The 27,401-nt window shown below is 29.9% G+C and overlaps 1 protein-coding gene across 1 annotated transcript; it reads right to left on the bottom strand.

The window, feature by feature from the left end:
• Nucleotides 1-218: 218 nt before the first annotated feature.
• LOC119613338 (LIM/homeobox protein Lhx1) lies at nucleotides 219-27,401 on the bottom strand. Its single transcript, XM_037969353.1, has 4 exons — nucleotides 27,209-27,401; nucleotides 26,771-26,989; nucleotides 828-1,089; nucleotides 219-758 (listed from the first exon to the last, which is right to left on the bottom strand). Exons 1-4 carry the CDS (start codon nucleotides 27,392-27,394, stop codon nucleotides 448-450), a joined length of 978 nt encoding a protein of 325 aa, XP_037825281.1. The 5' UTR covers nucleotides 27,395-27,401; the 3' UTR covers nucleotides 219-447.

The following is a 27,401-nucleotide window of genomic DNA, read 5'->3' as shown; positions in this document are numbered from 1 at the left end:
ATTTATATTATTATAATTTAATTCAATATATCGTTATATAAATATAATACATTCATACATAAATAAATAGATAAATTCAATTTACAATTGTTTTAATTATATGTTAATATTTTTTTGTTTTGTTTGTTTGTGTGTGTGTGTGTGTTTTTTTATTTGCTTCAGCAATTAATATCAAATTAAGCAGCCATATTTTTCTTTAAATATTTTGTAAAATTTTCTTTTTTTTTAGTAGTAAATAGTAGAAATTTAAAGTAGTTTTTTAGCAAATATTTGAGTGTTGTGTTTCCATGATCTTTGAATGACGACTTTGTTTGTTTCTGTATAAGGACCAGCCCTCTAAACGTTGAATTGTTTGATTTTGAGTTCATTTCAAACCACATCCTCCTGTTGCTGATATTCGGCTAGAGTTTTTAATAGTAGCAAACGTGTTGCCAACTCTTTTGAATATTACCAAACTAGCGTTTCGTTTTGCATATTTTGAGGTTCACTGAAATTGGCGGCTGACATGAATTCAGGTGATGCGGAACGCGGGCCATTTTGTTGAGATTGTTGTGACTGTTGTTGTTGCTGCTGCTGTTGTTGTTGGGCTTGTTGTTGTTGCTGCTGGGCGGCCAGCAGATGGTCCGGAGGTGGTTGCGGACCTCCCGCTGATTGTATATTCATGGGAGGTCCGGCAGTCTGACTAAGAAATTGTGATTCGGGTGTTAGGCCAAATTCATTAACCATAGGAATTGGACCCGTATGATCCATTGGTCCGCCTAGAAAAGTAAATTAAGTTATAGGTTAGTCATTGTTTAAGGGCTAAAAGGGAAAGTTTGTTAACTTACCAGGCGCATTGAAAGGCATTGGTCCTCCAGGATGTCCTGGAAAGAAGGGTCCATCGTGTGGATGAAAATGTGGTCCATAGCCAAATTCAAATTTACCCTCCGCCGCAAAATAGGGAAATCCGGGACCATCATCTAAACCACCCGGCGATAGATTCATAGGAAATCCTCGCATTTTACGAGCACCTCCAAAGAACGGTGGCCGACCCATGCTGGTGATTTGTTTCATGCGTCTTTCTTTTGAGCGTTTATTTTGAAACCACACCTGGAAGACAAGAATCACAGGAAAGAAAAATTAGTTAAAGTCGAATCAAATCTTTAACAAAAAAGATTTTTTTCTTAAATTAAACATCGATTCATTAAAACTAACTAAATTTTGTTTCAGAATGTTAAAGAAATTAAGTGTTTTTCTTTAATTTTTGTTGTAAAAAAAGCTTTCATGACTTCTAAATTCTTTATTCATGCAGTTAGCAGATATTTGACATGAAAACTTTGACTCGTCTTTGTTATAGTTTTATATGAATATTAAAATGTTTTTTCCTAAAAAGCAGAAAAATAACGTCATGGGATATTTCACTCCATTTTTATAATACAATTCATTTGTTTTTACTACTTCAACTCAACTCAAACCAAAAAAAAACCTTTATGAACTTTATTTTGCGTTTACAGCCTCTACAGCGTTAAAAACAAGAAACATTAAAACGAACAGAAATCATAAATGCTCATAATACAATTTTTATGATGATCCTCATCATCAACGCTCGTAAGATTATAAAAAAAACTTCATATTTTTTTATGATCCTGATCTAAATGCCGCTTTAAATAAGCTCACACTATAAAACCAATATACATATGTATATGTTTTTTATTTTTTTGCATTAGTATGAACGCATTGTGTTTATTATTTTAAGAACCAGGTAATGACAGTGAACAAATATTTTACAAAGGTAAAGGTTTTGATTTGAGCACCATTCAATGCCAAGAATTATGCTAAATTAGTATGAATGGCGATTTTCACAATATGCGCCAAAAATGTAATAATTTTTTTTATTTTTTAGGTTCGATGTATTTTGTTTTAGTTAGTTAGTAGTTAGTTAGTTAGTTAGTTAGTTAGTTAGTAGTTAGTTAGTTAGTTAGTTAGTTAGTTAGTTAGTTAGTTAGTTAGTTAGTTAGTTAGTTAGTTAGTTAGTTAGTTAGTTAGTTAGTTAGTTAGTTAGTTAGTTAGTTAGTTAGTTAGTTAGTTAGTTAGTTAGTTAGTTAGTTAGTTAGTTAGTTAGTAGTTAGTTAGTTAGTTAGTTAGTTAGTTAGTTAGTTAGTAGTTAGTAGTTAGTTAGTTAGTTAGTTAGTTAGTTAGTTAGTTAGTTAGTTAGTTAGTTAGTAGTTAGTTAGTTAGTTAGTTAGTTAGTTAGTTAGTTAGTTAGTTAGTAGTTAGTTAGTTAGTTAGTTAGTTAGTTAGTTAGTTAGTTAGTTAGTTAGTTAGTTAGTTAGTAGTTAGTTAGTTAGTTAGTTAGTTAGTTAGTTAGTTAGTTAGTTAGTTAGTTAGTTAGTTAGTTAGTTAGTTAGTTAGTTAGTTAGTTAGTTAGTTAGTTAGTTAGTTAGTTAGTTAGTTAGTAGTTAGTTAGTTAGTTAGTTAGTTAGTTAGTTAGTTAGTTAGTTAGTTACGTTAGTTAGTTAGTTAGTTAGTTAGCTTAGTTAGTTAGTTAGTTAGTTAGTTAGTTAGTTAGTTAGTTAGTTAGTTAGTTAGTTAGTTAGTTAGTTAGTTAGTTAGTTAGTTAGTAGTTAGTTAGTTAGTTAGTTAGTTAGTAGTTAGTTCGTAGTTAGTAGTAGTTAGTTAGTTAGTTAGTTAGTTAGTTAGTTAGTTAGTTAGTTAGTTAGTTAGTTAGTTAGTTAGTAGTAGTAGTTAGTTTGTTTGTTTGTTTGTTCTTTGTTTCTTTATCCCTGCCAATCGCATCAAAGAGTTGGACACGTTTTTGCTTCTTTTGGAACAGTTTTCATGCAGAATGTTATGTATGCAACAACAAAAAATTATAATTTTATAAAATTTATAAAAAAATTCTACATTTCTACAAAAATCATGCATTTAAATTTGTTGAAATTTAAATGCATATATTTATGCATGTATCAGTGTGTTTATTATAACCTCACACACACACATTCACTTTACTATTTGTTTTCCATTCGAACATTGGATAGAATAATAATAAAAAAATTGCAAAAAATAATAATAAAAAGGAAAATACTTTTCTTTTTTTTTCCATACACATACATATAAATGGGTTGCAAAAAAGAAAAACAAAACTACAATATAGATTTAAATAAAAATTGCTATTATTTTTTATATTGTTTTTTTTTTTTTTTTGTTTCTTAAAAGTTGTTGTTATTTTCTATAAAAGCTCGTGTTGCAACAGAAATATTAAAAAGGAAAGAGGAGGGACTAGAGAGGAAGACAAACAAATGGAAACAAAACTCTATAATATAGCTAAAGGCAATATTTACAACAAAATACATACATATCTATAGAAAAAACATTATTTTGCAACTGAATACAAATATGAAAACACTGCGAGAAAAGTTAAGGCAAAGCAACTTGCAGATGCTTATTTTATAAAGTAAAGCCTTTTATGGGAATTTTAGAAGAATTTTTTAGGATTTTTTGCTGAAAACCTGATATTTATAGAACATATTTGGGGAAAACTTCAGCTTCCTAGTTCCTGCTGTTTAGGAGCTTTAATGTCCGTCTGTAGTGTTTTAACAGATAGACGGACGGACGGATCAAGGGTGTGGACATTTCTTTAAGATCTTTTTAAAAATAAAATAAAAATATCGATGTGTAACTACAAAAATATAAAAATGTCTGCCCCTCTACAGTGGTTGATCTAAAGAATAGAAAAAATATAATTTATAAAAACCCTCCTTCCCCAGATATTGGTTTGCTTCACTAGTTGATGTTTAATGTTGATTGGATGCTTAACATTGCGGCAATGTTAAAGAAAGGGTAGGGGAAATTATAAGTTTTTTTCTAAGAACAAAACAATGTTTATTGGGGCAGCGGGCAGGAGTACAAAATAGTGCAAAAAAATATGAAATTAAAATCATAGTTTTTTTTTATGGACAAACAATTCATCATCTCTCGTCATTGTTGTTTAACACTTTTTGTTTGTTAATGTTGTTTTGTTTTTTTTTTTTTTTTTTTTTTGTAATGTTAACAATGTTTCAGAAGGCCACTACAATTGTAACAGTGGCGGCTAGCAGCCACAACAATAAACAACTACCATTTATGTACTACTGGCTGGTATGTTGGTGGTGTTAAACAATCCACAGATTTAAAGCATCCTAACCAAACCAGACGCTTGGATAGCTCTGTTTTGGCCTGCCAACCATCCATCTGTCCATCTATCCAACAAAGTCAGTCATCAGTGAACCAAACTCGACATTTAACACAGAAATTTATAAAAAAAATATAACAAACCACAAAGAAGAAAAAAAGTTTTCTGAATGAATTGCTGTTGTTGTTGCTGCTGCTGACTGGTTTGTATTTATCGGACACCAGCGGCTTATAGAAAATAGTTGTTGCAAAACAAATGCGAATATTAAAAAGTTTTTTTTTGTATTTTTTTGCTGTTGTTAGTAGCATAATAATTTTTTTAAAAAACTTTTATTTTTTTTTTAGTTGTAAAATCATAAATATACAAGTGCAATATTTATGACTCTCTAAAGAGCCTGACTAGGGGGACAACATATAGTAGAAACAGCAGCAGCAGCAAACAAAAAAAACTCATATTTTCTTTATTACTTGTAAATTACAATACCTAGATACATTTATCATGGCCAAAACATATAAACATACAACTACTCGAAAGACCACTCACTGGACAATAAATACTGAAAAAATCTCAGTCTTTTTTTTCAACTACAAATTTAAACTTTAACCAGCTAAATACACTGGAAAATATGAACAAAATTTTTCATTATAAAAGTTTTAAATAAAACACATTATTATTTATTAAGTAATTACAACAATGTTAAAGTAAAAACAATAATGTTAAAGTAACAGTTATCTTTTTTTAGATTACATAGGTTGTACAAAGTAACCATTTGAGTTTACTTGTCATTACATTATAGTTCAGACTATAGTCGAGACTTTAGTCCAGGTTATAGTCGTGTATTTTGTTCAGACTATCGTCGAGTCTATAGTCCAGACTTTAGACGAGGCTATAGTCCAGAATTTTATAGAGTCTATAGTCCATTCTATGGCCGAGTCTATAGTCCAGACTATAGTCGAGTCTATAGTCCAGACTATAGTCGAGTCTATAGTCCAGACTATAGTCGAGTCTGCAGTCTAGAATATAGTTGAGTCTGCAGTCTAAAATATAGTCGAGTCTATAGTCCAGACTATTCTCGAGTCTATAGTCTAGAATATAGTCGAGTTTATAGTCCAGACTATAGTCGAGTCTATAGTCCAGACTATACTCGAGTCTATAGCCCAGACTATAGTCGAGTCTATAGCCCAGACTATAGTCGAGTCTATAGTCCAGACTATAGTCGAGTCTATAGTCCAGACTATAGTCGAGTCTATAGTCCAGACTATAGTCGAGTCTATAGTCCAGGCTATAGCCGAGTCTATAGTCCAGACTATAGTCGAGTCTATAGTCCAGACTATAGTCGAGTCTATAGTCCAGGCTATAGTCGAGTCTATAGTCCAGACTATAGTCAAGTATATAGCCCAGACTACAGTCGAGTCTATAGTCCAGACTATAGTCGAGTCTATAGTACAAGCTAAAGTCGATTCTATAGTACAAGCTATAGTCGATTCTATAGTCCAGACTATAGTCAAATCTATAGTCCAGACTATAGTCGAATCTATAGTCCGGATAATAGACGGGTTTATAGTCCACACGATAGTCGAGTCTGGACTATAGTGGAGTCGATATTCTAGACTGCCATTGGGTCTATAGTAGAGACTATAGTAGATTCTATATTCTAGACTGTAGTCGAGTCTATCTTCCAGATTGTAGTCGAGTCTATAGTCCACACTATAGTCAAGCCTAGAGTTCACACTCTATAGTCCAGACTATCGAGTATATAGTCTAGACTATAATTGAGTCTATAGTGCAGACTATAGTCGAGTCTATAGTGCAGACTATATTCGAGTCTATAGTGTAGACTATAGTCGAGTCTATAGTCCAGACTATAGTCTATAGTCCACACTATTGTCTTGACAATATAGTCTAAACTATAGACAAGTCTATAGTCCACACTATTGTCTTGACAATATAGTCTAGACTATAGACAAGTCTATAGTCCAGACTATAATCGAGTCTATAGTCCAGACTTTAATTAAGTCTATAGTCCAGACTATAATTGAGTCTATAGCCCAGACTATAGTCGAGTTTAAAGTCCAGACTATAATCTAGTCTAAAGTCCAAACTGTAGTGAAGTATAATATCCAAACTATAGTCGAATCTATAGTCGAAACTATATTGAAAATATTGTCTATAGTCCTAACTATACTGAAGTTTATAGTCAAAACTATAATCGAGTATATAGACTGTAGTCGAATCTATAGGCTATAGTCAAGTCTGTCGTCGAGTCCACACTATATAAGTCTATAGTTAGGACTATAAAGCTTTTGTCAAATCTGTAGTCGAGACTATAAAGGATTCTGTTGTTGAAACTTAACTTCTTTGCATACACCTTTTCTACTTCTCTGGAAGTTCTTTTTAGTATTTCAGAATTAAATAAATTTTCTCAAAAACAATATTTACTCTTAATAAGTTTTTTTTTTGCGTTTTACTGCATTTTATAGGTTGTATTTAAGTTCACAACTTTTTTTCTCTCTTTCTTCTCCCTTAAAAGTCAACTTCATTTGAAAATCCATAAAATTTGTTATTATTAACCCACTTCACACAGTAGGATTCTGTTAACTGCCAGACATAAAAATATTATTTATATTCTTGGGAACTTTATAAAAAAATCTAAATGGCAATTTTATTAATAAACCGAAAAACTAATCGTCACAGTCACCAAAAGCCAACAGCAGAAATCCTTTGGATGTTCATATACATAATTGTAAGCAACTTTTTGTGGTTGACGGCTTTAAGCTCAAAAGCTTTAGCAGCAGGTTATAAGGCCCTAAGATTGTTGGGAATAATAAAAATGTATTTTTCTGTTATTTGGCGCTAAATAACAAACGGAATTAAAGCAATTTTGTGGTAATAAAATTTAGAAGTTTTTTAGTACAAATTTAACAACTTTGCGATCAAATTTTTTGGCTGAAATATTGTTCTAAAAACATATATACAAGGATTTCGCTTAAGAAGTTTTCGGGATTCTGGCGATGCCTATTTTAAAGCTTATAACTGCAGAAAGCTTTTCTAAGAGCTCTCTTGCTTTCACAGGGAACCTCTCGTATATGTAATAAAGCAAAGATTAATAAAGTAGTTCTAAAATTGGTAAACCTAGAAAGAATCTAATTATTTTAACCACAAATAATTCGAAAATATTAATACTTGTTATTTTGTAATAAAAACAAATCATTTGGGTTATTCACCATAAAAAACAGAAAAATACTCAGTATCATGCACATGATCATAAATGATGATCTTACAATAAAATTTTTATAAAAATAAAAGAAGGTTAATTTAACACATTTATTTTAAAGAAAACCTCACCAAAGAAAAAGCAACCGTCTAAGCGCCATGATGATGATAATAATTTCATGGGCGGCTTGTATCTTTTGAAGCTTCACCAAAATATTTCAACAACTCATCAATGAACTATTAAGTGGTGATAGCGGAGTATTAGAAACAAACTACTTTAACTACTTCACTTTTTTTCAAAACATTATTAAAGCTACTAAAAAAAAAATGAGAAAAATTTGAAGAAAATAAATTAGAAAGATGGACAGAAGGACGGACGGTTGGCTGCTAGGTTATAAACCATCAAACAATTGTATTAAAGGCGCCTGTTGTTGGTGTTTTTTTCTACTTACTGTTTGTGGTATTTTTTTCGGGGAACAACATGTTTTTTTTATCAGAAGCCAATTCGGCAAATGTAACAAAGTTAAATTTAAACGACCAACCGCCCGCAAAAGGCGTGACTTTGGAAATAGTCATGAAATGTATACGATGATGTACCACAAAAGACAAATTACAAGTCATTCTGAAATTATTTCCATTGTTACTTTATCTTTTCTTCACTGTCGAGTGTATTCCAACTGATGACTGATGTTTTTGTTGTGCTGTTGTTTGCCGTAAACAAATAATTTTTTGTTATTGCTGCTGTTTTTCAGTTTATAACTTAAACCGCAAAATCATTTCTAATTTTCAACGTAAATATTTTCTACTGACTATAAAAATTGGAAAAAAACACAGCTCAACAAATTTCGATTAAAGTTAATTAGTTTTGGAAAAAAAACAGCAACAAAATTTACTACATTTTTTTTTACAAGAATCTTAAAAAGATAATAACAGCAATAACTACTATAAAAATTACTTATTTTGTTTTTAATAACAAAAAAACTTCGTTAGAATTATAGTATCTACTATGCAAGTTTAATAAAAGTCATGATTGATATTAAAGTTTCAATATTTTTTGCGGAAAAAAACAAAAATTTTTTAACAAAAAAAATTATAGAATATATATAATCGGCAAACTGATCTTAGGGAATCTCACATCTTCTATTTCAAATTGAATATTTTCGAAGTTTTTAGTAAAGTCTAGTCTGTAGTCAAGAATGTAGTTACCAGTGGAGATTATAGTCAAGGCAATAGTCCTGCTTAAAATTCGGTATATAGTCTGCGCTATAGTCTCTTGTACAGTCCAGACTATAGTATAGTATATTGTCAAGACTATAGGCACGACTATAGTCAGGATTATAGTCCGGTCAGCAGTCCAGACTGTAGTTTTGTCTATATTTCAGACTAATATATATAATATAAACCGGACTATACTCTACCCTTAATATCAGACTATAAAATAGTCTATAATACAGACTATAGTCTAGTCTATAGTCCAAACTATAGTCTGGTCAATAGTCTACAGTCAAAATTAGAGTTTATAGTCATGATTATATTCTTGTTAATAGTCATAACTACGGCCTAGTCAATAGTCTGGAGCAAAGTCTAATCTATAGACTGGACTAGACTATAGTCCGAACTATAGTACAGTCTATAGTGGATTATGGTCTGGACTATAGTCCGAACTATAGTACAGTCTATAGTCCAGACTATAGTCCAGTCTATAGCCTAGTGTATATTATAGACTATAGTATATAGTCCAGACTGTTGTCTATAGTCCAGACTCTGTTCTAGTATATAGTCCAGGCTATAGTCTAGTGTATATTCGAGACTATAGTGTAGTATATAGTCCAGACTGTAGTCTAGTCTATAGTCCAAACTATAGTCTATTCTATATTCCAGACTATAGTCTAGTCTATAATCTATTCTATATTCTATAGTCCAGACTATAGGCTAGTCTATAGTCGAGACTATAGTGTAGTCCATACTATATTCTAGTCTATAGTCCAGACTATATTCTAGTCTATAGTCCAGACTATATTCTAGTCTATAGTCCAGACTATAGTCTAATCTATAGTCCAGACTATAGTCTAACCTATAGTCCAGACCATAATGTAGTCTAGTTTAAAGTTTAGACTAAAGTCTAAGCTATTTAGTCCAGACTATTATATAGTCCAGACTGTAGTCTAGTCTATAGTCCAGACTGCAGTCTATGGTCCAGTATATAATCTAGTCTTTAGTTTAGTGCATAGTCCAGACTATAGTCTAGTCTTTAGTCTAGTGTATAGTCCTGACTACAGTCTAGTCTATAGTGCATACTATAGTCTATAGTGTGGACCATAATCTACTCTAGTCTAAAATACAGTTTATAGTCTAATCTATAGTCCAGACTGCAGTCTATGGTCCAGTATGTAGTCTAGTATTTAGTCTAGTGTATAGTCCAGACTATAATCTAGTCTTAAGTTCTGACTATAGTCTAGTCTATAGTACATACTATAGTCTATAGTGCAGACCATAACCTATTCAAAGTCCAGACTAAAGTCTAATCTATAGTTCAGACTATAGTATTGTCAATTGTACAGATTATAGTGTTGTCTATAGTCCAGACTATAGTTTAATGCTTGCCTTCTGCATTATGTTAACTTTCACATATGTTTACTAAATGACCTATTTACTTTTGTTACTCAGTGTATTAGTACATTTGCTTCTTCTACAGCTTTAATTCCCATCTGTTGGATTTATTTAATTTGAATGCATAAAATTGTTTAACTAAAAGAGAAAGGCTGTAAATAATCTGCATGCAAAAAAACTCTTTAATTTTTATACAAAATCAAATATAAAGAAAAACAAAATTTCTATGATGAATTTTTAACGAATTTACATTAATAATTGGCAGCAATAATTTCACAAAAATAAGCAACAATTAGTTCCTTTTTGGGGGTAATTAATAGAAAATTTCACTATAAAATATACGGTAAAAATTAATTTGAGAGGAAAAGTTATAGGGATAAAAAACTTCCAGAGAAATGATAAATATAAGGAATTTGGGTTTAGAAACTTAGGATTCATGACTCTTAGGATTCATTCATACTACAACAATTACCTCATTGTTTTCAGAATAATTTCTTTAAACTTTACATTCAAACTTTAAAATGTTCAATAATTTTATTTTAAAATTGCTACCATAATCGTACATGAATAATAATAATAATCATTATAAAGCAAAGAACTACTATTTTTTTCTGCAGAGAAAAAGCTAAAAACATAAAAAATGTATAAAATTTAAAAAAATTTACTACAATTTAAACATTAAGTATCATCAATATAATGGCCAATTCAAGTAAAAACATTGAACAACGATCAAACAAACAAAAAAAAAAACAGAAGAAGCAAAAAAATATATATTCAGTTGATCTGTACATGTAATAGGCGGAACTACTACTATAAAGTTAAGAACTGAAAAAAACATACCGTACTGATCAACATGATCTTTTTCAACAACAAACATGAACTTCAAACAAGTTGACTACAACAAAGTTGTATTTTAAACGATTGTATTTATGTTCTTGCTGCTGCTGCTGAGCATAAATAAAGATGATGATCGTTTTATGAAAATAACAATCATATAAAAATTGTTTAGAAAAATTATTATAAAATAAATTTATAATAGAATCAATTCTTTATTAAAAATAATTTTGTAACAGAGTTTTTTTAACATCAATTTTTATGACTTTTATTAAGGATCATTGCAAAAAATTGACAGATAGTTTTTATGGAACATCAGATCTATCTTTTATGGCTATTACAACTTCCTTTTAAGAGAGAAGTAATCACAATAAAATATTATTTAGATGTGTGGTTATATTTACTTCTCAGTAAGTTCTTTTTATGCTGAACTTTGAGGTTAATCATATAAACCATTAAAAAAGGATCAAAATTACATCAATTAAGTAGAGATGTTTTCCTGCTTCCTTTATGGCACCTTAAACGTGACACATTTCCTTTTAAACACATTTCTGCCAAAACATTTATCCCGAAAATATACACACTTAAATGCTAAATTATAGGTTATAATTTCATTTGAAGTATATATTTTACTTCTTCTTCTTCGTTATAGCTTAAGGCAGCCTAATCAACACATGGCCCCTTTGTTGAAAACTCCCTATATAAAACGCCCTTTTGAATGTTGAATATGATGATCATATATATGAGTGTCGTCATTTAAAATAATTTGCCATAATTTGAAGCCACCAAATTGAACCGATTCAAATGATGATGCCTAAAAGCGGTTTATGAAAAAAAAACTAACATAAACACCCTAATTATAGGCAAATGTTTTGTGGGTTTTTTATTTCTTTAGGTCCTTTTGGTTGTTGGAACAAACATTAGAGCGCCTCAATTATTTGCAAAAGAAAAAAAAATTTAACAAGTCCTTCCTTTAAGGCGGTATTGAAACCTATAATTTTCAATAAACGCTCAAAATTTGCAACAAGATAATAGCACTTTAGTGAGTTGTTTTTCAACAACTTTTAACTTTGAAAGTTTTATAAGTTAAACTTAAATTTTGTTTGCTAAAAAAAAGAGAGGAGTCTTAACGATTAGTGCAAGTTATGACATAAAAGATCTATGGCTTTTGGGTTTTAAGCTTCTTTGTAAAAGTTTATTTCCAAGTTTTATAACATTTCTAAAAAACCCGAAAGCTTTTTTCTGGAATGGTATTTTGTTTAACTAGTTTCAAAGCTTTGGAAGTTTTTAACCTGGGTACACTCAAGTACAAAATAAGGAGCGCTCAACAGGCCCGATAGTGGCCTAGGCGTATTTCTTTGGATTTGATGTAATATTTATAGATGTATCAACCTAACCTAACTTATGTACAAAATACTTGAATCAAGCTTTTTTTAAGTCAAAGTTTGGCATATATTTAAACTCAAAAGCATACTTGATTTGAGTTAAAAATAAGCTGGATTTAAGAATGCGAAAGATTAAATTAATACCAAAATAGACTTGATTTGAGCCCGATTCGAACATAATTACAGAATTCAGAACAGTTCAGCAAATAAGATTAATATATTTTCAGTGTTCAGAAACTCAGTTTCCTGGACGTAATTCCTAACAATTTTAGTTTAGTCAGGAATGTTATTTCCGGAATAACATCACTTCCAAGATACTTGGATCTAACTTCGACGAATGCTTGACAGTGGCAAAGAAAGTGCTCGTAATCCTGTGTGTTCACTTAAAATACGTACCATCATACTAACTTCAGACTTGCTAATTTTGAGGAGATTTCTCGTCTTGTTCTCATCAGGGTCACCCCATAGGATCTATGTGGTTCTAGCCACCGTTTCATTATTCCAAGAGGCCTTATGGGATTCTCTAACCCATATTTTTAATTCAGCTTTTGTTGCGTCGAATGGTTTTGCGTTCGTCAGGTTAACTACCTCGAGCTTACTTCCCTTTAAAGCTATTACATTCGCCCTTTCGTTGCCGACTACTGCCGAGTGTCCTGGTACCCATATGATGTAAACCTTACCTCTGGGAGAGTATTCAGTTAAAGCTTTCTTACAATCCAATACGGTCTTAGATTTAATTCTATCACCTGATATCGCCCTAATGGCTGTCGGTGAATATACATATTAAGGGCCGTGGGCGCCATATTTATTCTAATCCAATTAACACATTCCGTTATTGGTCGTACTTCTACCTGGAAGCTTGTGTTATGATTAGGTAAACGGTGGTATATTTCTGTTTCTGGGTCTTCAATATACAACCCCAGTACCACTTTATCCCCCAATTTAGAGCCATCCGTATAACACCGGATTCCTACTGGTATTGGATCTAATGTTCCGCTTGACTAAGACATTCTATCTGGGATCAGCGTTTCAAAGTTTCCGACATATTCTGTGTTTGGTATGCGATCAGGCACGTCCGATGATTGTGTATAACCTTCCAGTATACATTGATGACGTGTCCTATAACCACTTTTGGCCAGTTCGCCTAAAGTAAAGAGACGTTCGGCTGTAAGCGCCGCCTCATATCTTAAATATGTTTCAAGCTTGATTTAAGAATGTAGAAGTTTAAATTAATACCAAAATGAACTTTATTTGAGCTCGATTATTTTGAGAATTTTCGGTTTTATTTAAGCTCAAAAGCATACTTGATTTAAGTTTAAAATAAGCTTGATTTAAGAATGTATAAGATTAAACTAATACCAAAATGGACTCGATTTGGACATAATTACAGAATTCAGAACAATTCAGCAAATAAGTTTATTTAAAGCTTTCTTTAAAGGTATTTCTTTATTTTTTTTTTCTTTTCAATTATTTTCACAGCAAAACAGGTGATTTGATAAAAACTTTCAGCAAGAAAAAAACTTAAAAAAGCTTATTTTTCCCAGCTTCTTTACAACACTTAACCGAACATATGTTTTCTTCTTATTTATTTTTCTGCATAAATATCAAATGATTAATTGTATGCTTGAATTCATAACAAATCATTTGTATCTTAAAGATATTAATCATAAAAACAAGACTTGATAATTTTTTATTTATAAATAAAAATTGGTTAATTTTCGTTTATGTCCATGACTAATTTCCTTTTAGTTTTTCTAATGAAACAAAAAACCGAAAGAAATATATATAAAGAATTAACATAATTCAAAAACAGAAAACAGAAATAAATTCATATATTTAAGAGATTTCTTTGCTGTTGCTCCATTTATGGCACTTATTATTCAAAGCTTAAATGGTACGTTGAAATATTGCTCAGCTTGGCGCCATCATGCACTCGTAAATAACCAACAGCCCGCGGTTTCCCTTTCCTTTTGCCATTAAAGCAGCAGAAAATAACAACAACAGAGAAATTAAAAGCAAAAAAATAAAATTAATAAAATCAAATTCATTTATTAAACAACAGAAATGTATAAGAAATCCAAAAAAATAAAGACATCGTCTTTGGTATTAAATATTAAAAGATACGTTAACATATTAAACTCTACTACTACAAAACAAAAATTAAAAAGATATAAATTTTAATATTAGTCGTTCAAGTAGTTATTGTTGTTATTGTTGTTATTGCTGTTGTCATTAAGATGTCGCCAACTTTTCATTGTTGTTGTCACCAGTTATTTGGTTGTGTGTTTTTTTTAAGTTTGTTGTTATTACAAATATTCTTTTTAAGCCAGCTTATCTTTCAGCCAAGTCAAGATAGTAAAATAAACCTATGTAAAGTATGGCTTAAAACACCAACAACAACAGCAACTACAACCACCAGCCTTAAAAACTCTGTTGAAGCATAAAATTTTTAAGCAGGCGTTTTCAAAATGTTGTTTATTTTGTTAATTTTTTTTTGTGATTTTTTTATTATTGTTGTTTGTTTATAAACATTAAAACCCTGTACAAGATTTGTATTTCAAGATAAAATTATTTTTTTGAATAAAAAAAAAATTATTTATTTGTTATCAATTTAAAAGCTTAAATGTCGCCAGACATGTTGAGCTGAGCATCCGCTATTTTTTTTTTTCTTCTAGGGTTTGTTACAGTTTTAAATTAACGCACAGAAGTTACGACATGATGGATGGTTGTTAGTAGAGGCAACCTAAAGAAGACTTTTAAGTCTATTAAATATGTATGTATATTATGTCAATTTTTCAGATATAGTTGTGTTAACCTATAAATATATCAGACAAATCATATTTTCTTAGAGAAAAATTTGCTACGTTTTTGTTTGGAGTTTTTCAAGCTTTGGCCCCAGTTCAATTACATTTTTGATTCACTAATGGAGAAGCTTTTATAATGTAAGCTTTAGGCTAAAGTTTATCTGGTTGGTCTTACCCCGTTTTAAACCTATATCAGATCTCTAGACAGTCTGGAAACTTTTAACTTTGAAAAAAATCCAGCTTTGGTATGAAAAACACCTATACAGTTCGTAATCTATTAAAGATACATACATATGTATAGATATAAAATAGACTTTGAGGTATCGGCCCAAACATGGGAGTTGTATTCCAATTTTGGTCGAATATAAGTGGTGTAAATAGTAAGGAGATAAGATGGAGTGCAGTATCTCTTACATTGTTTTATAAAACCGAGACACTTGAATGCTTTTTCAACACTTGAAAAATATGTTCAGTACAGCGGACATCACACAGAAAAAATTATCGGTAGTTTATTTTCAATTAACATGTTTTTCTCTTTATTTGACTTTTATTTAAACAATTTTTTAATTGTCATAATTATCTCATTGTTTTGATCCTAAGTATACAAATTTGATTTAACTTTTAATTGAATCAATAAATTTTTTAATTGGCTGAAAAAGTTTTTCCAGCCTACTTTTTTATTTTGGTTTTTTGTTTTGATATCTTATTTAAATAATTTCATTATTTATAATGGAAAGAATGTTTATAATTCTCGAATAGTCAATAATATTTTAGGCATAAGAAGTTAAAGTTTCATAAATATTTTAAAATTTATAAATCACTTTATTTGCTCAAATGTGACAATAAAGAGATATTTTTGATAGTGCTTAACGCATTGTTAAAGGTAAAGTAATCCTTTAATGTTGTAAGCATTCAATTAATGCTTTGATTGTTTCAATCATCGACTTAATTGATTTTTAATACATTTTTAACCAAACTGTTCAATTCATTTGATTAATAAAATAATTCAAATGTAAGTTTTATTTCATTAAATATTTAATTTATCCAATTAATGAATTAACTAATTTTAAGATTTGAATTTAATTACTGATGTTAATTGTTTTGATTATTTCTTTAATTGAAAAAAAATATTTTTTTACAAATTTCATAATTGATATCATCATTTTGTTGATAGGTGCAAAACTTGCTTGTTACAATAAATTTGATAATTAAAACACATTTTCAGTTTTTTCTGTGCACACTGTATTCTAATGCCAAGAACGTCAAGAGCTTCTGATTCCTTAATATTTACACCATGCCCAACATGATCTGACATACTTTTGTGCGTTAAAACACAATATTGAGTCTTGCGGTCATTGAGGTCGACTCTATTCGCAAGTTCCCTTTCAGAGATTGTTGTTAGGTCATCTGTAACAAGTCGCGATCTCTGAAAAGTCTCGAGAAGTAATTACCGACACACAGTGGTATAGGAAAAAAAAAGAGGGAAATAATTCGGTAACTTCTAAACGGTTAATCCGATTTTAATGAAATTTGGTGTGCACAAAGAGGAGGTGTTGTCGAGTTTAGGTTTTGAATTTGGACCTTATAGGCCAACCAGGGGCCCGGCGGGGGGTCCTCAAATTAGGACACCTCGGCTATGTTAAATTTTTAAAACGATTCTATTTCTTCATTTGAGTTCCGATTTAAAAAAAATTTCGTATATAGAATCTCCTCATCGAGCACTATAAAAAATGTCGTCGTAGCAGTAAATTATCTCTTATAGTTTAGGAGATATTCGCATTTGAATATTAAAATTTTAAAATTTTTACCGTCCTTACTTTAGTTTTTTTGATAATAGCAGGTCCAAATATTTCCGATTTTCGCCATTTTTTTTTATTTGCTTAACAACAAGTTTATATACCAAGCAGTGAAAGAATTATGTAAAAATCATGACTGAGTCCAAAGTTATAGGCATTTAAATTTAAAAAATTAAAAAAAGGCGATTTTTTGTCATTTTTTTGGGAAAAAAGTATCTTTTTCTTTTTAAGTTATCTAAAAAGTTTCTAAGAAGATGTATATAGAATTTATACTTTTTGGAAAGCTGACTTTACATAAAATACGATAAATGAAACAAAACCTAAAAATTTTTGATACCGAGGGGACCAGGTCCATCCAAAAAAACCCTATTTTTTATGGAAAATTAAATTTTGAGCAAAAATTCTCAAATCGCATAGTCGATATCAAATTATAGTGACCTGTTTTATATGACCCAATAAGTTCTTAATCATTTTGTAACGGGTTTCGATAACCCCGCCCCTGGTATGGATATAATAGGCAAAAAACCAAAAAATCCCATTTTTGGGATTTTTTAAAACTTTTTTGGGAATTCCGGGATTTCTAATAAGAAAATTCGAAATTTTTATTTAATTTTGGATTTTGAGTAAAAAAATCTACCTAACTGTAAAATTTCATCAAAAAATATTCATAAATAAAATTTTTATTGCAATTTGAAAAATTTGTATCTTCGCAAAAACTGAATAAAAAACATTTTTTAATTTTTTTTTAAAAAAGTATTCCGCGAATTTTTTAATTTTCAAAAATTATATACAGTTTTGAAAAATAGACAAAATTACCTTTCCATTGATATATAACATGCCTACCTAATGTTTTTTAAGTGACAAATTAATTAGGGAAAACTCAACATCTTTTAGAAAATTTACCTAGCACTATTATTTTCATCCATATATGTAACAAATTTAAGAGTTAACCTTATGGATGAAAATAATAGTGCTAGGCAAATTTTCTAAAAGATGTTGAGTTTTCCCTAATTAATTTGTCACTTAAAAAACATTAGGTAGGCATGTTATATATCAATGGAAAGGTAATTTTGTCTATTTTTCAAAACTGTATATAATTTTTGAAAATTAAAAAATTCGCGGAATACTTTTTTTAAAAAAAATTAAAAAATGTTTTTTATTCAGTTTTTGCGAAGATACAAATTTTTCAAATTGCAATAAAAATTTTATTTATGAATATTTTTTGATGAAATTTTACAGTTAGGTAGATTTTTTTACTCAAAATCCAAAATTAAATAAAAATTTCGAATTTTCTTATTAGAAATCCCGGAATTCCCAAAAAAGTTTTAAAAAATCCCAAAAATGGGATTTTTTGGTTTTTTGCCTATTATATCCATACCAGGGGCGGGGTTATCGAAACCCGTTACAAAATGATTAAGAACTTATTGGGTCATATAAAACAGGTCACTATAATTTGATATCGACTATGCGATTTGAGAATTTTTGCTCAAAATTTAATTTTCCATAAAAAATAGGGTTTTTTTGGATGGACCTGGTCCCCTCGGTATCAAAAATGTTTAGGTTTTGTTTCATTTATCGTATTTTATGTAAAGTCAGCTTTCCAAAAAGTATAAATTCTATATACATCTTCTTAGAAACTTTTTAGATAACTTAAAAAGAAAAAGATACTTTTTTCCCAAAAAAATGACAAAAAATCGCCTTTTTTTATTTTTTTAAATTTAAATGCCTATAACTTTGGACTCAGTCATGATTTTTACATAATTCTTTCACTGCTTGGTATATAAACTTGTTGTTAAGCAAATAAAAAAAATGGCGAAAATCGGAAATATTTGGACCTGCTATTATCAAAAAAACTAAAGTAAGGACGGTAAAAATTTTAAAATTTTAATATTCAAATGCGAATATCTCCTAAACTATAAGAGATAATTTACTGCTACGACGACATTTTTTATAGTGCTCGATGAGGAGATTCTATATACGAAATTTTTTTTAAATCGGAACTCAAATGAAGAAATAGGATCGTTTTAAAAATTTAACATAGCCGAGGTGTCCTAATTTGAGGACCCCCCGCCGGGCCCCTGGTTGGCCTATAAGGTCCAAATTCAAAACCTAAACTCGACAACACCTCCTCTTTGTGCACACCAAATTTCATTAAAATCGGATTAACCGTTTAGAAGTTACCGAATTATTTCCCTCTTTTTTTTTTCCTATACCACTGTGCGACATCAAAAGCAATAAGTTTTGATAAAAATGCACCATGCCATACCCTATGAAACGCTTTGGAGATAACAAGAGCCACCACCTTACTTTCGCCAAAATGGTGAATACAACTGCACCATATTTCCTATAGAAAAGCTAGTAGGTATCCTGTAGAATGAATTCTATGAAAGCTTCAAGACTTGTGCTGAAATGCCATCTGGCGTTGAGATTCGTTAAAACCCTTTTAACTGCACGAGTTCAAAATAATATTTAAGGCATAGTTACTGATAATCTTTCCAGTTCGGGCAGTGGTTTCCGGGAAAACGATAGTTGTTTGCGAATAGTTCAGCTAAAAGGTTAGCTTTATCAATCGGGTTGTTGAATCCATCCATCAAAAGAATCGAAATTTACTCTTTTGCCCCGGGGAGCAGGAACAACAACCTTTGCATGAAGACGCTGCTCGTGTAAAGCTTTTTCGCGCCTTAGCTCTTTGGTACACGAAGATCTCACCTTTTTGCGTAGCTTCATAGGTTCCGTTTTTCTATCTTTTAGTAATTAACTTTTTTGCTGAAATGTTTTGTCTTCTGAAATCAAGCACGAATTGAGCTCAAATTAAGCCCATTATGGGATTAATGCATTCGTTTACATTCTTAAATCAATGTTATTTTTATTCCGAATCAAATATGCATTTGAGCTTTAAACAAACTTGAAAATTCTCAAAATAAGTACATTATAAGATCACTTTGACCCATAAAAAAGCTTTAATAAGCTTTTTTGAGCTTAATGAATCTGTATTTGAATTGAGTATTTGGTACTTGGTTTAGCTTTTACAATTTCAGTTTAACAAGAGAGCAGTTGTTGAGCTTTTAAAATAATATAAATAAACCAATAAGAAAATTAAAAATACATAGCTGCACAGTGGTTCAAAGTTAAACATTTTAAAGATTTCACTCGAGCTTATAACTTTTACAAATAAAAACCGTTTCTAAATACATATATACTACTTCAATACATTCGATTTTTTATTTGTTTAAATATTAACAAATTTAAGCACAGTTAGATGCACAGTGGTTCAAAGTTAAAGAAAAAGAGAGTCTAAAAGCTTTTCTCAAATTAGTTTTACTATTTTACGACTTCATTTATTTGACAATTTTGAGCTTTTTTGCAAATATTTAAACTTTTATAACTTTAAAACTTTCAGCCTGATCTGTTTCAATTTTGGCTTTACAATAGAGAGGAAGTTAAGCTTTCATAATTATATCTAAAACATTTTAATTTGTGAGCATAGCTAACAGCACAATGGGTCAAAGTTAAACTGAAGTATAATTAATAAAAGTTTAGTTTAATATAAACTGGTTTTATTTAAGTCCCCTTAATTCCCCCTTACTATACATTTAACGGATTTTTAACCATAAAGAATTTTAAAACTTCTCTTAGCGGATTCTTAATCCTTCAACATTGTACAACTTTGGGGAATGAACAACAAACAAAATTTTGCACAGCTCAGTAAGCTCAACATTGCAACATCTTTTTTGCAGCACATGTAAAGCTGACATTTAGCCCTTAAAAGAGGTGATTTAAAAATATTAAAATGAACATTTTAGTCAGTCAAGCGGCGGTATTTTGGAGGTTGAAAAAAAACACACAGTGAAACAAAAAAGAGTTTAAAACTAAAAAAAAGGAATTTATTTATAAATAAAACAGAAAATTCTTGAAATTAAAGTAAATATACCAAATACATATGAAATGACATTGTTAAGAATGCTCTAAAAAAATACTCAAAAGTGTCAACAATCTGTCATTATCCCCCCGTTAAAGATGACATTGATGATGTCTTTATTTTAGTTATTGTTTTTGTTGTTGTTATCGCTTCCACTTTTCGGTTTAGTTCAAAAACCAAAAGAAACAAAAAAAAGGTGTTGAGTATGTGTCACAAACTACAGATGTTCTAAAGTTCCCTCGATAATACGAAAATATGTGTATTGAATTGTATTGAAAGTGTTGTCGCTGCTGTCAAAAAGAATTTGTTTCACTCACAATTTCATAGAGCTGTTTGCTGCTGCTACAAGTGTATCGAATGGCAATAATAAAAATATCAATTCGTTTTTTTTTCCAGTTCAAAATTCTTTGAGTGATAAAGTTTTGCCGCTCCTGTGTATGATGATTTTCAAGTATGACCAATTTTTTCTGTTTTTTTTTTGTTACTTAATGTACTTCAAATGATTCATGGAATTTTTGTTATAATTTTTTTTTGTGTAGTGAATTGTTAATGTTTGTAAATGAAGCTGAGGATGCGGATAATGATGTGGGTGAGGTTTTGTCTGTCCGTCTGTCTGTTTTGTATTATGGATTAAGTTGTTTTTCCAAATGTGACTGGCCACTTGTCACAAAATCTTTTATTTTTTTAAAAAGATTTGGGTTATTTTTTTTTCTTTATTATTTGTGTTTATTTCAAGAGGTAGAAATTGCTTAATTTTTTTTAGTTTTATTTTCTGTGTGTATTTGACTGAATGAACATTCATGTTGGTTTTGTATTTTGTGGTCAACCGTATAACTATTTAGTTGGCGGTTTTTTAATACAACATTGCTGTTGTTGGCTCTTCTCTACATTGCTGGCTGTTTGTTAGTTGTGTTCTTTTTGGCATATTAGTTTAAAGAAGTCAACTCAGACGAGTTTTAAACAGGATTTTTTTTTAACAAATTCAAGAAAACAGTTTCAACTTTGACCCACTGTAGCGACCTGTATGTTGAAATTTTAATGCTTTTTTGACCATATTTTCAAAGCTTAATTTATGATTTATTAACACAACAAATATCAAAGAAATAGCTTAAATAATTTGAAAGTTCTATATATTTAAACATTTCAATAAAAAGACCTAATACACCAAATCAACTAACTTCACTTTTAACTATTTTAGTTCAAAAAAATAATGAAAGAATCACTTAATAACAGATTTTATTTGTGCAATAAATTTAAAATTATCTTTTTTTGTAATTTTTGTTTTTGTGACTTAATCCATTTGGCAACTAAGCTATTTCTAAGTAAATGTTTAAACTTATTGAACTACGAATTTTTTAATATTATCTCCTTCAAATTAGGTTTATCCCTAAAGCAAAGGTTAAGCTTTAAAAATTTTATTTCAGTTGCTAACAAATAGAAATACAAAAGCCTGCACAATGGGTCAAAGTTTTCGAAGCTTAAAGTGGATTTGAACTTAGTTTTAAAAAGTAGTTCATTAATATAAAATATTAAAACTTTCAATTTGAAACCAATGTATTGATACAGAAAACTGCACATTGGGGCAACCTCATCCATATGGCAACTAAGTTCTTTTTAAGTAAAAGTTTATAGTTGTAGAAGTTATTGTTCCAAATAGAGCAATAGAGTCTATAGTCTGGACTATAGAACAGTCTATAGTATGGACTATAGAACAGCCTATAGTATGGACTATAGAACAGCCTATAGTATGGACTATAGAACAGCCTATAGTCTGGACTATAGAACAGTCTATAGTCTTGACTATAGAACAGTCTATAGTCTGAACTATAGAACAGTCTATAGTCTGGACTATAGAACAGTCTATAGTCTGGACTATAGAACAGTCTATAGTCTGGACTATAGAACAGTCTACAGCGTGGAATATATAACAGCCTCTAGTCTGGACTATAGAACAGTCTCTATTCTGGACTATAGATCAGTTTATAGTTTGCACTGGACTATATAGACTAGACCAGCCTATAGTATGGACTACATAAGCAGAGGTTTAAAAATAAAATTTAGAATTCTCAATTTCATTACTTTTCTACTTCCAAGGAAGTCCTCTTTTGGAGAAAACATTATCAAATTGTAAAAAGATTTTGATTAAAACAAAAGTAAATATTGAAAACCCCTACAAAAAGCCCGTATGAATGGCAAACCATTAACAACAGAAAAAAAATAACAACAACCAGAAAATATTTAATGCACACAAGTCAGTGGTTGTGGTCAACCGTAACTGACAAATGTGGCTGAAGTTGTCAGTTACAGTCAAAGAGAATAATTTTCTACTACTAAAAAAGAAAATAACATAAAAAAACTCACGCAGTTAAATTTCTACACTTAAACAAAAAGGTATAAACTAAAAAGGCCTAGATTCCATAAAATGTACAAAATAATCTTAAGCAATTTTTTAAAGAAAATTTTTGCTCTACTCAGTAAAGAAAATTTTTATATTTTATATTTTAAAATAATTTTTTATCTGCATAAAAAACGCATAAATCGTTTAAACTTCACAAAAAAAAATATTTTTTTAACATTTTAAGCCACAGTTGTTATTGTTGGCTGTTGTTGCATCTTAAGCTTTCATCAATAATAAATAAATATTCATAAGCAAGCTTCTTTTTCAACTCTAGACAGTCTTTAGTCTTTTTGTTAAGCTTGAATGATTTTCGAAAAAAAAAATGAAACCAACCTTTTTTTATTTTTGAAATGCTCTAAAACGGAAGTTGTCTTAACGACTCTAAACGTCTACAACTCCTAAATTCAACTGAATTTTAGTTTTTATTTTTGCATAATTGATGAAGAAGAAAAATAAATTCCCTTAAAAAACCGGCAGATAATTTAATTGCAGAAACGCCCACTCTAGACGTTAGAAATACATAAAATATTTGGTTTATTTCGTTTTTTTTAAAACTGAAGAAAATAAAAGTTTATTTTAGCCGTTTAAAAAAATCTAGTTTTTTGGTATAATGTAAATTATGTATCTGTAACAAAAAATCTATAAAAATTTGAGCATTAAATTTGAAACTAATTAATATTAAAATAATCAATGATTATGTGGTCATAATTCAAATAAAATTTGGTGACATAGTATTACGAGAACCAATAAAAAATAGCTGGATATCTTCTATTCAAAATTTGGACACGATTTGTAAAAATTAGTAAAAGTCAATGGTCTGTACTATAGAACAGTCTATAGTCTGAACTATAGAACTGTCCATAGTCTGGACTATAGAACTGTCTAAAGTCTGGACTATAGAACAGTCTATAGTCTAGACTATAGAACAGTATATAGTTTGGACTATAGAACAGTCTATAGTCTGGATTATGGAACAGTATATAGTTTGGACTATATATAGTCTATAGTCTGGACTATAGAGCAGTCTATAGTCTGGACTATAGAACAGTATATAGTTTGGACTATAGAATTTAAAGTCTGGACTGTAGAACAGTCTATAGTCTGGCTTATAAAACAGTCTATAGTCTGGACTATAGAACATTCTACAGCCTGGACTATAGAAAAGTCTGGTTATGGAAAAATCTATAGACTATAGAAAAGTCTATAGTCTGGACTATAAAACAGACTATAGTGTGAACTATATAAAATATTGAAGAATTTTTCAATAAAGCCTTGGGAATCCCCAAAGCTATTAGCTTTACTAGAACTTTATAGCAAAACCGTTGCAAAAAACTTGCGGAAAAGTTTTACAACAATAAAAAGTTTAATACAAGACCTTTAGGTTTAGCATAAAAAGCTCTTAATAATGTGCTACTTAATAATGAGCTTTCCAAGCCTATAGCAATTTATATCAATCAATAAAATAACGTGCAGTGCAATAAACTTAAAATACCATGGCAGACAGACAGACACCAAGAGAGTGAATGAGAAGGCAAGAAATTTATTGACGTTCACACTTTAACCGAAAATTGACACCTTCCAAAACGCAACAACAACAATAATAATAATAATAGGCATTTAAACTTAAATACACACGCACATATAGCCTGCATCCTTGTGTTTGATGCAGTGTAAGATTGAATGTGCAACAATCGGTGGCAATATTATTAAACTGTTGAAAGAGTAAATAAAAGCCGACGGCTAAATTTGACACCAAGAAATAACGCGTTTTAAACACACACAGACACATTTTAGCTTATAACAAGTAAAAGTTAAAATTAATGATTGAATGAATGCATCATGTCTTTAAGTTGAACCCCAACAAATCAATAACATTTGATTTAAAAAAGGAAAAAGTTTAAATTTTAAAGCAACATTTAATAATTTAAAAAAAAAGTGTTTTTTATATATAAAAACTTTAATAATGATTTTGGAAAATTATGCTGCTTTCGTTGGTGCAAACAATTGTAGGAAATATTTTGATTTTATGGTCAATTGTCACGTACCAGCGTTCACTGGTTGTTTTGTATGGAAACATTTTTAAACAAAGTAATAATGAAAATTGCTAAAATATCCAACAAACAGCAGTATTTATTCGAAACTACCTTGTTGCAAGTAGTCAATATCATCATCATCACCGTCAGTCATCATCCGTGTGATGCTTGTTTACCTCAATATTCTGAAACACCATGTAACATGAATGCTTTTTCCAGCTTATGATCCAATTATATTTTTCCACTTATTTTCATTTTCTGTTTTCTTTTTGCCTGTATAAAAAACTCTATTAGATGGACTCTGAGTTTGTGGCATGTTTAACGTGCTGCGGCCGTTCGTTACATTTGCTCTTATTCTCTGTCCTCTTCATTCATGTTTTTAAACATTAAATTTTGTTTTCTTTTTAAACGATTTCGTTTTTTTTATATAAAATTATTTAGTTTTTATCAAATTATTTTAAATATAATTTGAGTTTAAAAAAATATGAAATTGAAACGTTAACGTGTTTATCTAAAGTGTGTTGATCTAAAGACAGGTGATTGGGCGTAATTTAATCTAAAGCTTTAAATATATCTATACCGGAAAAAGGTTTATGATTGAATTAAGCTAAAAATGTTTAGCAATTAGAGGACTTTTTTTGCAATCTTTTCTTTTTATCATGTTTAAAATACAGTTGTGATCATAATATAAGCAGCTTTTTAAGCTTTTTCTGAAAGCTTAAAAAAGCTTTATTAATAAAAGCTTTTAAATAAAATAATTTAAATGATCTGTTTGGTATTTTGCTTAAATAGTACCATATCTACCAACTGCTAAAAGCTTTTAAAGTTTTAAAAACAAATTTTAGACTAAAGGTTTTGTGATTTAAAAGTCTTTTGTAGCTTTAACAGTAGAAAAAAGATCTTAGAAACAACTAAAAGCTTTAGAGCTTTTCAAGTTAAATAATTTTGTTTTAAAGCTTATTTTAGTAAAGATTTTAAAACGAAATAGTTTGTCAATAATTAATATAGCTTTCACATTGAGCTCTGTTTATTTAAAAGCTAAAAGTAAGATTAAAAGTATTTCATCAATTTTCCTCAATTGTTATAGCTTTCATTAATATCTTAGAACATTGGAAAGCTTTTAAAGTTTAAGAAGTAAATGAAGTAAAGCTTTAAATAATTCAATAAAACTTTTTCAAAGTTTAGATTAAAGTTTTTATGATTAAAAAGTCTTTTGTAGCATTAACACTACAAAAAAGCTTTTGAATCAACTAAAAGCTTTAAAGCTTCCCTTAAAATAAAGGTTAAACAATTTTGTAAGTTAAATTTCGCTTTAAAGCTTATTTGAGTAAAGATTTAAAACTATTATAGCTTTCTCACTAAACTTTGTTCATTTAAAAGCTAAAAGTAAGATTCAAAGTAGTTGATTAATTTTCTTCAATTGCTATAGCTTTCATTAATAGTTTAGAACATTAGAAGCTTTTAAAGTTTAAAAAATAGATGAAGTAAAGCTTTTAAGAAGCCTTTGGTAGCTTTAACACTAGAAAAAAACTTTTGAAACAACCAGTATTGTTTCTGCGCATAATTTTCCGACTCAAAACTTAAAAGCTTTTTCAATTCAAAAGCTTACATTATAAAACTTAACTCACCTGTATTACTCTCATGGGCAACCCCGTTTCTTTGGCCAACTGTTCACGAATATGACGTGTAGGTTTCGGTGTTTGGTTAAATGCTGTTTTTAAAACTTCCAATTGTTTCGCCTTAATCGTTGTGCGAGGCCCCCTTCTTTTTGAACCGTTGGCATCGTCAGGACTTTTATTTTCCGCTTGAGAATCACCTCTCGCATCAGGATCACCATCTAAGGAACCCTACAAGAGAGCGTACCGAAAACAAAACCAATAAAAATATGTTGTTGAAATAAAAACCCCTCAAAATTTGTTAAGGTAATTGTTAAGCCATAATCATTAATCATATGAAAAAAAGTTAGCAACGATCAACAGCAACATCAACATTAATATGATCATGATGATCTTTTATGTTTTTCTTATTGAGTATGGAGTGTGAGTATTTTTTCTTTTCCATTTTACCTGATCTGAATCGTCATGCGTGTTTTTGCTGTCGGTGCTCATGCTTTGTACTGAAATATCTGATGCTCCCAATGGTCCACCTGCTGAGTCTGGACCATTTGGTCCTAACATACCCAGACCCAGAGGGGGTCCCCTTAAATGTGGTGGATCATCATCATCGTCTTCATCTTCGCTCGCTGAACCCATTAAAGAA

The sequence above is a fragment of the Lucilia sericata genome, unplaced genomic scaffold, assembly GCF_015586225.1.
Source record: "Lucilia sericata isolate MDLA Ls3-8-SP2 unplaced genomic scaffold, ASM1558622v1 Contig002070F_arrow, whole genome shotgun sequence".
NCBI lineage: Eukaryota > Metazoa > Arthropoda > Insecta > Diptera > Calliphoridae > Lucilia > Lucilia sericata.
The sequence above is the reverse complement of the archived record's forward strand: the minus strand, read 5'-3'. Positions and strand labels throughout refer to the sequence as shown.

Coding starts and splice junctions, on each gene's coding strand:
- LOC119613338 (XM_037969353.1), bottom strand. CDS start 27,394: ATGGGTTCAGCGAGCGAAGATGAAGACGATGATGATGATCCACCACAT. Junction 26,990..27,208: donor CGCATGACGATTCAGATCAG/GTAAAATGGAAA, acceptor GCTCTCTTGTAG/GGTTCCTTAGATGGTGATCC. Junction 1,090..26,770: donor TGCCCATGAGAGTAATACAG/GTGAGTTAAGTT, acceptor CTTGTCTTCCAG/GTGTGGTTTCAAAATAAACG.